General features: G+C 37.4%; 1 protein-coding gene across 1 annotated transcript in view; it reads left to right on the plus strand.

Annotated features, from left to right (window-relative positions):
• Positions 1-5,904: 5,904 nt before the first annotated feature.
• The window catches only part of LOC134798651 (DENN domain-containing protein Crag), a 49,848-nt gene continuing 40,477 nt past the window's right edge, over positions 5,905-15,275 (plus strand). The window contains exons 1-3 of the mRNA XM_063771020.1: positions 5,905-6,119; positions 6,277-6,443; positions 12,986-13,150. Of these exons, the coding sequence (XP_063627090.1) occupies positions 6,317-6,443; positions 12,986-13,150 (292 nt within the window). The 5' untranslated portion in view covers positions 5,905-6,119; positions 6,277-6,316. The remainder of the gene's footprint in view (positions 6,120-6,276; positions 6,444-12,985; positions 13,151-15,275) is intronic.

The raw sequence follows: 15,275 nt of genomic DNA on the forward strand, positions 1-15,275 counted from the left end.
CCTTAAGACGAAACGGGAGCTGAGCTAAAAGTCAATTTTGAGATTTCAAGCTGAATATACCCGTCGCTCTGACGGGGCGTGAGAGACTGTATTTGTGTGTGTAATGCACGCACACAGATGCGTACGCTTGCACCCGCGCGCGCCTCATTGCCGACAATTTGCAATGTTATTTTTCGTGCGTTACTGCCACGAGGCGTTCACTTATTACTTACTGTGTTGCGATTTGCGATTGAATTTTTTGACCCGGCTTACGTTTACGGAACTCGATAATCTTTCTACTACTGTGACTTGGCTTTGTTTACTTGACTTTGCTGATCAGCTTATTGTTTTGGACTCCGTGAGTTGTGGTTACCTATTGGACCGCACGCAATTCATCTACCTTTATTCAAGTAATTAAGCGTAATTAGCCGAAACCTTTATAAGAGTGTAATTCATAAGAAGTACATAAGATATAATTTATGTACTGGTTTGCTGTTAGCTTTTAATTGTATCACTTTACATATATGTTACTCAAATAACTAACACGGTTACACTGTTGTAAGAACATTATTTTTCAGGTAGGCCTTATTATACCTACTATAGGCCTTATTACCTCCTAGTACCTTAGTAGTAGTAGTACTACTACGGAAATTGATTCAAAGACTCAAGACTGACTTAAGTGGCAGTAGAGTGTAGGGTTTTTTCTAGGCTTAATGAGTTCGCTGAAGCTTATTTTTTATACTTAGCGCACAGAACCACTAGTTTAACAGTATCAGCTCTAACCACATGTCACCATTTTGTCCTTTACGTAACAAACTCAGGGGCCCAGAATATCCGATGTACCTATCAAATCAAGGTTCTGTACCAAATAAGGCCCGGTTATTATAGTTCGTTATTTTTTAGCATTAGAAAGAAGGTAAACAATCATGACGTGTCTTTTTATTAATAATTATTGAAAAACGCTTTCAAAAATTAGTTTATATTACTTATGAAAGCAAAAGAATATAAAAAAGTATATGATTAATACATACATACATACAATCACGCCTATTTCCTGGAGGGGTAGGCAGAGACCACGGATTTCCACTTGCTACGATCCTGACATACCACTTTCGCTTCCTTCACATTCATAACATTCCTCATACACGCTCGCCGGTTTAGGGTGCTCTTGCTCATTAATATGATTAATATGATTTATAATTCTAACATATTTGCTATGACTTATTTTTCAATGGTAATTTTTAATAAGACATGTCAAAATCTGTTACCTTAATGATAAAAAAAACGAACTTTAAGCGTGCTAACTTTCAAAATTTCATTTTTTATAAGATAGTATAAGTAGATGGGCAAAAATTTTGCGTCCATGTCCACCAGTGAGTAGGTGATTGAGATACCTAAACATTTAACTTTATAATGTAAAATGATATAATTTACTAACCTACTCGTTTAATTTCAGGTAGGTTGAATAAGGAACCAAGTAACCATGGGGAGGAGCAGTATTTACTAACATTTTCTTTTTGGGTCTTCAGAGTGTATCGTTTCCTTTTTTTTGCACATATTACACTTAAATATATATTCTCTGTGTAAACCCTTACGTCTTTCAATGACAAAGGCAAGATCAGCAAATGTACAATTTGTATGATCGTGCCTGATATTTGAGATCACAGAAAATAAATATTTTAAATCCACTATTCTGCGACCTTCTAAAATTTTGTTTTATCATGATTCATGATCAAAAAGCTCGGATTCAATAGTCATATCAAACGTCGATTATGCAGTTGATGATGAGCTTGCATTTTCTACCATTGGTGCTGCAAATGCATCAACCGGTGGCGATAAACTTTGCCCTCTTGTAAAACAAATTACTATTGTGATTGTGTCCAGCAAAAGGCCAAAATTCGGTTTACTTTCCTGTTTAAAATATTACTAATTTATTCATATTTCAGATTAGGTACATAGGTAACTGTCTGAATGTTACAATGCCAGCTGGCAAATTCTATCACATTTGTTTGTTTGGTAGTCATGGTAACATTCACTTACATTGATATCCTTATTAAGATCTGTATCTTATTATCCAGACCTTAAAATATTGCCACCGTTGCCCTTTAAAAAAATACTGTTTAAATAATTGGCTACTCAAACAATGCTTCTATAGTATAAATAATGACTACACAAAAATGGGTAGTATTGTATATAATGCACGAAATAAGGCCCGATTCTTAAGCGGGTTTAAATTTTGAGGCCATGTCCGCTAATACTATAGACAAAATATCAAGTTTAATAAACACAAAAAAAAAACATTGATGGGCCTTATTTTATAATTTAGGCCTTACTTTGTAATTTAAAGCCTAACTCTGGCCAAGAAAAATCTATAGCGATTTTGATAGAACACGCAGTGCAAGTATTATTTCAAACGTCGCTTCTATGAAATTATGACATATAAATAACACTTGCACTGCGTGTGCTATCAAAATTGTTGTAGACTTTTCTTGGTCTGACTCTAAAATATTCTTTATTACACCACAAACATAAAAACAAATTTAAAAAAAACCGGCGAAGTGCAAGTCGGACTCGCACACGAAGGGTTCCGTACCATTATTTATAAAAACGGTCACCCATCCAAGTACTGACCCCGCCCGACGTTGCTTAACTTCGGTCAAAAATCACGTTTGTTGTATGGGAGGCCCCACTAAAATTTTTATTTTATCATGTTTTTAGTATTTGTTGTTATAGCGGCAACAGAAATAAATCATCTGTGAAAATTTCAACTGTCTAGCTATCACGGTTCGTGAGATACAGCCTGGTGACAGACGGACGGACGGACAGCGGAATCTTAGTAATAGGGTCCCGTGTTTTACCCTTTGGGTACGGAACCCTAAAACCGATTTACAATGTAGATAAAGGTAGCAACAGGCGGTCTTATCGCTGTTAGTTCTTATTCTTCGTTTGTTTAGCATTAGAGTGAAGGTGACGTGTCTTTTTTAAGCATGCAATCGTATAATTATTTAGCTTTTTTTGTAATAGTTATGTACTTAGTGGTTAATATTAGTATTTACTATTTTTTTTTTCAATAATGCTTAAAAACGAAGTATAGACATGACAACCAAATATTAACGCCATTGTAGGACAGGATATACAGAACATGAATCATTTGTACTGTCACGCTCCGTGATTGTTGAGCCATTTAGGGTTCTAGCTAAATTGGACATTCCATAGAGCACGAGTAAGTATGGAACAACCAATTCAGCTAGGACCCTAAATTGCTCGACAATTACGAAGCGTGCCTGTAGGTACCTAAAAATTTTGTTAACCCATTTTAACCATGCAATAAAATATTTTTGATTTTGATTTCTAATTTGAAATATTAGAATCAAAAAGTTCATAATAGATTGTATATCATAACTACAAAAATGTGTTCCCTACTCTCAACCCAAAACCCCTTGTATCTTAGGATCTAGATATTTTCACACAAGACGGTTTATCGATAACTTCTTACATCACTAGATTATCGACATTAAATGTCGACTATTGCCCATCACTTTTCTGGCTGTGTACGTATTTAGAAACTTGACTCCGCCCCTAAAATTAGTGCGATAGGGACAACTGCAGCTGAGGCGAAAAATCCTGCGTAAAAATGACAAAAATCGAGGTTTCGTAGTCCTCTTTTTCCTCCCCCAAAACTTAACCAATCGTAACCAAATTTGGAAATATAAATGATTATGAAATTATCTGTGTCGGACCGTTTTGCTTTTTTGGCTAATTGATATCAGTTTTGAATACCACGCCTCTCATTGCGGCATAGTCTATTAGGCCATTTTGGCCGTTTTTGAAGGGCTCTAGCGCCTTAAAAAACAAAAATATCAAAAAAAGCAAAACGGTCCGACACAGATATTGACAATATTAATCTGTGTTGAAAAAATCATTGCTCTAGCTTCAAAAACCACGGAGGAAAACGAGGACTACGTTTGTATGGAGGAATGACCACTCCTGTTGGCTCAAACCTGCACCAAGTGTAATGGAGTCTTGATTTTTTTGTGGCAAAATAAAATACAGTTATACAAGCAAACAATATTCTGGCAATATTACTTAGGTATTTCAAGCGGTATCCAGACGGCATGATCAAATCGACCGATTTGATCAGAAATGAAATTGGCGTCAATCACCAATTTTAGATTTATGGTGATATTAGAGCCCTCTAAATTGAAAAAATGCCCCAAAACGAAAATACTGGCGTCACAAATTGGTATTCTTGCATCCGCACCTCATTTTATCGGTCATTATCGGCGGTTGAATTCGGCGAGCCAAATTGGCGTTTGCGTCCGCACGTCCTGCTTCGATCGGGCAATTTAATCAGATTGGCGAAAAATTGACTAGTCTGGATACGCCTTCAGAAATATTGGCTTGACCACAGAATAAGTAATAGTACTACCGTACAGAAACGACACTTCCTACAAAACCGAAGTTTGACAGCGGTTCAGGGTCGAATCATAATATCCCTTTCTAACTTATCCCTTTCGGCTATTTAGGGTTGTCAAAATTCAAGTAATTATCTTATCTGTGGTCGTGCACGCAAAGGGACGTCAAGTTGTGTCAACCCTAACAATTGCTCGGAGCAATGCTGAGCCGAACGGAGCCGAATTTGCCCGAAGTCAGGAGTGTCTCCCCTCTGGCATGACCAATGAAAATAGGTACTCTTTTTTTGCCAATGCCGGGGTGGTATTCCACCTGTGCACCTGTCCAATTTCTTGGTCCAATGTGCATTGCGTCTCACTCTTTCATTAAGCAAAATGTGAGACGCAAATACACATTGAACAGGTAGAATACCACCATAACTCAATAAAATCTGTAATATTTTTCAAATAAATACGCGTGCCTCCGTGAGGGACAAAACATACGCAAATGCGACACTGTGATTGGTCGAATTTATTTGTTGCCCACCATTATCCATACTAAAAAAATGGTGGGGAACAAAAATTATCTGAGACTGTGATAAGGACAAACAATAATCGCTATTATTTCTCTGCTACTCCTACTGAAAGATACGTAAGACTATCCCGTTCTGTCAGTTATCCCCACCACTCATGCCCAATCCAGTTTAATACTAGATTCATGTTGTCAGGTGATAAAGCGGATGGCACTGTTTTGGATACTGTCGGCGACATGGATTCTAGTAATTTTAGATTAAATACTTGATATAAAATGTTGTAGTCTGTTCGGAAAGAGAAGAGTCGTGGAATGTATTGGGCTCTATAAATTCCACGACACTTCTCTTTCCGCACAGGCTCTAGACACATTTGTTTAATATCTTGATACCTATGTAGTGCTAGTTTACTTGTATTGCATTCTGTTAATAATGTTAATGTTAAGGCCCCACCCAGTACACAATGGGCCATCGCCGGCCACTCCAAGTGACGCAGCCATGCGGTAGGATGAGATAGCAATATCAGTTGCTCCCTCTAACGCATAAATGCGTTCCTTGGAGTGGCCGGCGATGGCCCATTGTGTACTGGGGCCTTTAGGTAATGTTAATTCGTGGAGCCAGAAATACTAGTACATACAACTACTAGGAGTAAAGCCCGCTCCACACTCGTGCACGAATCGCGGCGCTTAACAGTAAGAGTAGGCGCGCACTAGCAACTTTGTCTCCGCAACTTTGTGTTTTGTCTCTGTCGCACTTGACTTCAACACTTGAGTGCGACAGAGACAAAACACAAAGTTGCTCGTACTATAATACTATCATGTCACCCGTGGTTTCCCATCAGTGGCCTATTTTATAAAGCTACAAGTTACAGTTTACAAGCGGAAGTCTCGTTCTAGCACATAGGGTTAGAAAGAGACTTCCGCTTGTAATTGTAACTTGTAGCTTTATAAAATAGGCCACAGATCACCGATACGTTACTAACTTCACTTCGTAACTACACGATTAGTCGTCCAATCTGAAAAGCAAAAATGACGTTTGTGATGCACCTGTGTTTTATTTTATTTAATCAGTGTATGGTTCTTTAAAAACGCAATAAGTTATTAATGTTTTATAAGAAAAGTGAGAATGTTTACTTCATGTATAAGCCGTCATCTAAAACTAGCCATCGGCAATAAAACGAACTCATAATTCACTTAAAGGGCTTCAAATCATGTTATTGGTAACAACCTTTATGATTTGTTATTTTATTTGTGTTATTGGTTATATTTTGGTTTGAATAAATGTTAAATATTCCTCTTGGATGGCCAATTAAAGTGAATATAATATAAAAATGTGTCTAGGGTTGTTGTAATTTGTTTTTCTGATTTGTTTCGTAGTGTGACTATTTTCAAGGGTAGTTGAAGTTAATTAATAAGCATGGATGAGAAGAGAGTGGCGGAATACTTCGTAATCGCGGGGCTGCCAGAGACGCCGGAGTTACTGGACGATTCTGACTCTGGACATCTGAAGGGATACAGTACAAAAGCTCCAATAACAGATATCAGTAAGTGTTTCTTTATTCTTGCATATACATTCAAGCTCAGAAAAGCCTAAATAAACATCCCTAGGCCTTCATTTCTTACATTAACCTTTAAAGGCTTTTTGTGTTGTAACAGGCCTTATAGGTTATGGTAAATATAACATATACACATGAATCCCTTCTCATTCCAATGTACGTATGATATAATAATGTCCTGCTATGATGCAGTTTAGTATCAGTTACGATTCAGCCTTTTTTTTGTGATTGCCTATTTATTCAGAACAAAATCAGTGCCATTACCTATGCCGGTAGATTTAGGTTAGGACAGCTGTTCTTCTAAGTGCTTCACAAATCCTGTAGGTGTAACCACATTTAGCAAGTAAGCATTGTAGTCTGACTGCACGAATCGATTTGCTTAACTTTAAACTCTGGTAAATCCATCTGTCAGATTATGCGATTTTTGTATTAAGAAAAGGTAATAGAGTAGCACATGGACGAGAGTTGCCAAGGATAGAGAGGAATGGAGAAGGTTGGAGGAGGCCTTTTGCCAATAAATGGCACACAGACAGGGAAAAAAAATATGCAAGAATTGTAGAAAAAAAATGAAATTTACTGTCTGAAATAAAGGATTATTACATTATTACATTACAATAGGATAGATATTTGCTGAGAGGGTCAAATGGGGATGTACCTGAGTTTGAAGTGACACATTTAGGAATATTTTTTTAGTTTTATCCTAGTTAAGATGCCCGTTTCAGTTGTCCTAAGTATGGTGTGTGAAGTGTTTAAGTAATTACAATGGCCAGTTGCTTTTTTTTGACCCAATACAAACCCATTGATTAAAATTTGATAATAATGTGTTTTATGGCCACAATTATTTGCTCTCAAATTCTGAGAAAATTTTGTTTTGATAAACCTTATCATTGTTTATTTAACCTCTCATGTGCGGTGATTTTTTTTTCCTAATATGTTCCTCGTATGCACTCCCGATATGACCGCTTAAACCTTATCATTAGAAGGCAATATTATTTTAATGTTATTCAAATACAATCTCATTAATGTTAAATTAAAAACAATTTACCAGGGTCATTATACTTATTATTCTAACCATGTCACATCAACATGTGCGACTATTGCATGTAGATTGATATGCATGCATGCACCATATTATATATATAATAATTCATATCAAGTGTTTTAAGTTACAGTTCAAATATTTATAGAATACTAACTTCTGCCTGTAGCTTACTTAACTTAGTAATTGGTATATGTGGTATGATGATGATGAAAAAGTAAACCGGCCAAGTGCGAGTCGGACTCGCGCACGAAGGGTTCCGTACCATTACGCAAAAAACGGCAAAAAAATCACGTTTGTTGTATGGGAGCCTCACTTAAATATTTATTTTATTTTGTTTAAGTATTTGTTCTTATAGCGGCAACAGAAATACATTATCTGTGAAAATTTCAACTGTCTAGCTATCACGGTTCATGAGATACAGCCTGGTGACAGACAGATGGACAAACGGGCAGCGGTCCCGTTTATACCCTTTGGGTACGGAACCCTAAAAACATGCATGTAAACAACAATACTGCACCTAGTAGTATTAAAAGTAAGTATTGCATGGTCACCACCAAATTTATATAAGTTAAGTTTTACGTTTTACCTTTTTACAGGCAGCAGGGTGTCAAAAATACACTAAATTGATGCCTATTTATTAATTTGTAAAAAGTTTTGTATTGTTTTGTAAATGAGTATAAAAGCCATTAATATTTTAAGAACATCATTAAAAACATAGGCCATTAAATTTCATACTGATGCCAATGTAAAAGCTATCGACTTATTTTTTGGTAAGTACCTACCTACTTTTTTCGTATATATATACATATGTATATGTTGCATAAAGCACCACAAAAGCGAGTACCTAGTTGAAACATGATTTTCAAATTTGGTAACAAACATAAACTAAATATATAATTTTTTTCTTTTATTACCTTAGTGCAGCGGTCGGCAACAAGCGGCCCGCGAACCTCTCGCTTGCGGCCCGCGGGAGGGAGGCTTCCCTGGCTATTTTGTATGTAATATTGACAAACGACAATGTCTGCTAAGGTCACAAATATTACCAAAGTGTGGCCCGCGTCAACTTCGTTAACTACTATGTGGCCCTTGGCAGCTAAAAGGTTGCCGACCGCTGCCTTAGTGGATATAGGCGAACGAATTGAGTGGGTCAATTACGAACGTTTGGTATTGCCCCATATAGAACAAAAATCGGGTCATTGACTTGTTACATAAAATTAAAACCAATTCTCTATTTTTTGTAATTATTATACCTTCAAAAAATAGGTACCTAATCAAAATGCTAGTAAAAAAATGTGTGTGTTGCTGAAAAGTAGAAATGTAATAATTTGCATCTATTTTTCTATTTTACAGTGTATATAGGCATTTTGTCACATGCAAAACCGGTCTGATCTGAACTAGATTTGTGGTCAGGCGGCTGCCGTTACCGTAATTGATACAACGCAACCATAAATCATAACTACATATCACAGATACTATACGTAGGCCTGTAGGGGCCTGTTTCACACATCTTAGCAACAATTTTATTTATTAACTAGCGACCCGCCCCGGCTTCGAACGGGTTAACAAATTATACACCTAAACCTTCCTCAAGAGTCACTCTATTGATAGGTGAAAACCGAATGAAAATCCGTTCAGTAGTTTTTGAGTTTATCGCGAACATACAAACACACAAACAGACAGGCGCGGCGGGGGACTTTGTTTTATAAGGTGTAGTGATTTAGGTCTATTTAACCATCATTCATAAAAAAAAAACATAACATAACTTCCCAATTCTAAGTTAAAATTCTAACTCTACGATCGTAGATGATAAGCACATAAAAAAGTTCACACAAATTTGAATCTTATCCCTTGCTCATAAGATCCCAAAAGCCGAATAGATTTTTGCATGCTGCTTCTTAGAATATTATCTATTGATTACAATGTTTACGATACTTTTATTATACAGCTTACTGACCGTTTCAACCCAGAGACCGGCATAAGTTGACCTCCGGTTTCACTGAGTTACTAGGAGTCTCACGAGTATTTTTGTACTAGGGAAAAGCTCTCAGTAAAAAGAAATGTTTGGTGAATGTATAAGGCTGGTAAGAAAGGCGCTGGTTTCCTGTCTTTGGTAACTGGTTTGCCAGCCTTTGTGGCAACTAGTCTTCCTTATCGGGAACTTGACATTGTAATGAATCACTCGTTTTAATAATACACCTATGTACAGTCAACTGTAAAAATACGGGTGTACAAAACATCTCAAAAATATGTCCCATAACTCTTATGTCAGTGAATTAAGAACTATGGGACATATTTTTGAGTAAGTTGTCTACACCCATATTTTTACAGTTGACTGTACTAAGGAAACCGTAATGGGGCTGATAATATTTTTAGGATAATGGGATACTTATGCACAAATCTCTTAATGTTTAAGTTGAAATCACTTTAAAAAATTAGCACACCGCGACCGTGACTTAGAACGATGATGACATTTTTTACATGTAACGAAAACTGAAAAAAAGGTCACGTAAACATTTAAATTATTCAATGACAGAGCTGTGGGATACCAACTGATAGGCGCGTAAAAAACGTAGGTACAAGAAATGAACCCATCACACAAATAACTCTGCTCACGTGGTTCCGTCCATGACATTGGTCCCTCCTCCATATTTGGAATGAATTTGCATAACAAAAATAATAAAAATTATCATCCATCTCATTTGCGATCCACTATTACTCGCTACTTTTTCAAAAGCAAAAGCTATATATTCTGAAGTGATTAAGTCTATTTAAATTAAAATAAGTGGCCAAAATATATCGCACACTTATTTGAGCAAAGAAATCAAGAGATGGTGCGATATTTTTGGCCACTTTGCCTGTCACTCTCTATTTGATGCTGACATACAATATTGTAACCATAATACTGCTAGTCTTATGCACTATGCACTACTTATCTCCCTAGCTTGTTGCACATTCAGTAATGGAGTACAATTTACTGTTAAGTAACAAATTACCATAAGCCATTTGCGTGGGCCATGAGACCTGATCCTTAGATGCTCTTATCGACATTACGTCACTATACGTGACACTGAGCAGGCTGTAAATAGATCAGTTCCTGCATATTTTTTACATAAGGTAATAAATAAAAGCAAGGAAGAAATAAATAAAATTTATTGGTGTGCAATTAGACGTTTCAGATGGGCAATAATGGATGAATAGAATAATATGATAGTTTTGTGTTTGGATTGCTACATCCGTTAAAAAAAGTTTCATAATCATCATAACAGCCCTTTATCGCCCACTGTTGAGCATAGGCCTCTCTTCTAGTACGCCACTTGTCTCGGTCCTGAGCTAATGTCCTCCAGAAGTGACCCGCAATATTTCAAATGTCCAACCAATGAGCCAACGGAGGCCAGGGGCTTCTTTCATCCGAAAACGGCCACCATTCCGTTAACGTCTTAGTCCACCTGGCAATCCTGCCAGCATTCTGCCTAGCAACATGTCCCACCCAACTTTTTTTTAGCTTGGTAATGACGCAAAAAAAGTTTAGATTTTTCTAAGAAACTTTGCTGCTGTACGAACAGATCCTTTTCAGAAATCCGCTTTGGAGACAATTGGGGACACTCAATTGTGTGTAACAAACACATAAACAGCCTCTCACCCTTATCGCATATACATACCTTCTTCTTTCCTTAGTGGTTCTCTGGCCTTGTATTCCCAAAACAACTTTAAGCCTAATATGTAACCTTATAAGGCAACAGGGGCTAGTCGTCTTAGCTAAGCCCCCCGATATTATTGCAGGTGTTCAGCTTAGAGAATGTTGTTACATAATGGTCGATCGGCGCCCTTTACATTCACAATACATTTTGTAAGCACTGTTTTGTCATTGCTAATATAAATTGACCTGTCTAGATTTATGCTATGGGATACAATACGAGCAGTGCGATATAGTTTCTACCATCTCTTTCGCACAACACGAAATAAAAAGAGGCGTGAAGGTATGTGCTAGGGCTAGATTTTTCAGCAGGGTATGCGCATGGTATGCGCGTTTTCGATAAGACAACGCATGGTGGGTAAACAGTGACTTACTCGCTAGCGCCTAATAATAATGCGTTTTAAATAAATTGCTTGATAAAGGGGTTCACAGTCTTCTAGGAACTTCAGTACGTGGAATAATAAGTTTCAAGAACCGTGTGTATCTTCGGGTATGACAACTATATAAATAACCTATACTCCCTTATCAGGCGGCCAATTTCTAAGCTTTTTCAACATCTGTACCATAATACAACAAGGACCTGATGACCCGCGTGATTCATATTTTATTGGTATCATTGATCGATGCATTGAATCAAGAATGTATAAGTTCGTCGACACCGATCGTAATGAAACTATGGGCTGTTGTAACGAACATCAATCAATCTAGCCGTTGGTAGTTAACGTTAAATATTTAGTACACAGAAGCAGTGGAACAAATAAATGTTCTTACAGGGATTCGAATACAGGACAAAGTTTCACGGGATGGATCAATACCAACCATGATAAAACTTCAGATTGTTAGAGCTTATGCCATCAACACAACACCACCAACACAAGACCAGTCGATTCAACGGAGCTACGCCGTTTTGTCGCCTAAATAGTGTTTAGTTTTATTAGTTTATAAAAATTCATACATATGTTAGTCTGTAAGGTATTTGTAATATGGGCCTTGTTGCCTGATTTAAAATGTTAAATAATAAATAAATTACAATATGGTTAAGGAATTATCAGTTTGTACTACCTAAACTCTCGACGTGATGTTCGTTTTTTTTTCTATTTGAGTGAGATGACTCAGATGACATTCTTACGGTCAATTATCATAATAATCCGATTTGCAACAAATCTTAAAGGTTGCCGAGTGCCGACTTGCCGTGTATGTCTTCAATACAGCTGAATCGTGATGGGCCGGTTGCCTGGTCGCTTAGAAAACTATACAACACCTACTGTGCGCGTTGTAAACGATCAATCATATCATAATACCAATACCATCAGAGTTGACGTTGACCTGTCTATATAATTTACGATTTAAGGTTAGATAACAAGATTCCCGTGAGCTTGCCTATTTTGGCACAATTTTGCGCATTAACCTACAAATAGGCGGCGCTACTCGATGCATCTTTAATTATTAACCCCCCGAAAACAATAGGTGATACAATGCGATTCGAAAAAGATGATCAGGTAGGTATAGGTATACAATTTTCTTCGCAAAGCAATTTAGACATCATATTATTTTAGGAATCTTGACTATTGCCACATCATGGGACACTTCCCATGATGTGAGAGTCTCGTCACTACGAGAGACACAAGGTTAAAGACGCAGCTCACAAATTTGTTTAATTCATCTATCTAGATTTTGACTTCCTTATAAGACAAAATCCTTTTATTTTAGGGTGATCTATACAATACAAACCACAGATACAGACTATCATTATTTTTCTATAAGTACGATATTTAAAAAGATACCTCTTTCCAGGTGTCGTGTTCCCGAGTCTCGGCGAAACCGTTCCCAATGGCTACGAACTGATCGAGACAACGCCGAGTGGACTGCCCGCCGACCTCAACCATGGCTCAATACGAACGCCCGAGTGTTTTATCTGCATACGACGAGGGCGGGACAGAGCGCCGCTGGTTGATATCGGTAAGATAGTTCCGATTGGTTACTACGTTACTAGTGAAGCTGACATCGACAGAACTGTCCCATTGATCTCAACCATGGTTCCATATGGATGCTCGATTGCTTCATCTGCATACGACGGGGCGGGACAGAGCGCCGCTGGTTGATATCGGTAAGACAGTTGCGAATGGTTACTAGTGAAGCTGACACCGACAGAACTGTCCCATTGATCTCAACCATGGCTCCATTACGGACGCCCGAGTGTTTCATCTCCAATTCTGCATACGACGGGGGCGGGACAGAGCGCCGCTGGTTGATATCGGTAAGATAGTTCCGATTGTTTACTAGTGAAACTGACATCGACAGAACTGTCCCATTGATCTCAACCATGGTTCCATACGGACCATTCTGTACCCCGAGTGTATCCTTAGATTCCTAAGGAAATTAATACGAGCAAAGTCAGAAAAGTGTTTACAAAATCAGCAAAATTTCAGTGCTACATTGAGTCAAAAAGAATAGATAGTATAGAGGGGTCCTGTCATTGTAAATTTTGTAGTCACTGTAAATTTACTGCCATCTATCGACACACGACTAAAACTCAAAATGAAAACGTATAAAGTTATCAAAACATGTATATATATGGATAAATGATTTTATTATTTTTATATCATTTTGATCCATGTTCATTCACTGATATCTATGTGTTAAAATTGTTAAATATGAAACGGTGTCGTCACGCCATCTAGCCGAGGATAGGCTAAAGGTGTGTGCGCCATCTATTCGAGAATGACTTTTGCTTCAATTCCGAGGCACGTTTTTTCCTTAGACTTTATTCGTCTTATACGAAGTTACATATGTCTTTGATTGAGTGTACTGCAATCTTTGGTAGCAGAGACAATGGGCCAATACTTTGACAGATGAACAGTAGAAATAGTAGAAATCTACACATTCATATTTACTGTCAAAGTTCTGGCGAAACATAATTGATATTACCAAATATTACTAACTAAACTTACTAGTTAATACTGAAATTTCCAAGTGCTATGCCTGGCTAACGAAAGTTTTGTAAATTCGGCAAAAAAAAAACCTATTCCTTACACGCGTTCACGTTTCTTTCATAACCACGTCCATGTTTTATTCAAAAACTGCCCCGTAATCCATTTATAAACAACGTAAAAGCCGTACTGCCTTATCTTAAAGGTTGTTATAGCCTAGCAACTTGTTACTTGGCATGGTTATGTAATCCGATAGATAACGATGATAGCGCGGCGACAACAAATAATGCATTTTTTGTACAGTTTTTTATCTGGTTTACATTCATTTTACGCTCGGGTGCCCTTTGCGGCCGATACAGATTCTAAACGGAGCGGAATGACATTTGTTAGTTGGGATTCACAAAAAATTAAACTGATTATCACATCAGTACTATCGTCCACACAGTTAATTGACAGTTTGTAGACCTTATTATAGAGGCATAAGGACTACCAATGGTCTTTTAAAAGTGTTGCGGTTGTTTGTACACGCGCAATATGAAGTCGTCGACTTCTACATACTTTTGTGTGACGTACCTACATACATATTTTATAGAAGTCTCATGTCCTATTTAGTGGGTCCAATACTTTTGATACGAAATAATCCTACATCCTGGCTTTTATAATACAATACAAAAGAAAACAGAAACATAAGCAAATGCGGCAACAGGCGGTCTTATCGCTAAAAAGAGATCTCATTTCACATAAATTGAGACCAGGCGGCTTAGCACGGTCGCGTTTTTATCCCTTGTCACCATGCCTGTCACGTCCTAACAAGTATGTAAGTGCGAAAGGGACGCGCATAGTGATAGTCGATAAAAATGGAACCGTGCTGAGCCCGCAGGTCTGTCGTGACGTGAATCACTCTTTAAAGGTCACTGGAATGCCAAATAATAAACATTTACGGCCCAGGCAAGGTACTTAAAATAAGGGAACCGTAATATTTCGGCAGTGAAATTATTTGTACCATAAAGTCCATAAAATTAAGATATTGCAATAAACCTTAGGATATATTTCGGTTCATATATGTAGGTACATATATAATATAGTTGCCCATATAATGAGCTCATGACTCTTTATCGACTTTGAAAGCTTTTATATATATCGAGCGTCTTTGT

Source organism: Cydia splendana, chromosome 17 (genome assembly GCF_910591565.1).
Source record: "Cydia splendana chromosome 17, ilCydSple1.2, whole genome shotgun sequence".
Lineage (NCBI taxonomy): Eukaryota > Metazoa > Arthropoda > Insecta > Lepidoptera > Tortricidae > Cydia > Cydia splendana.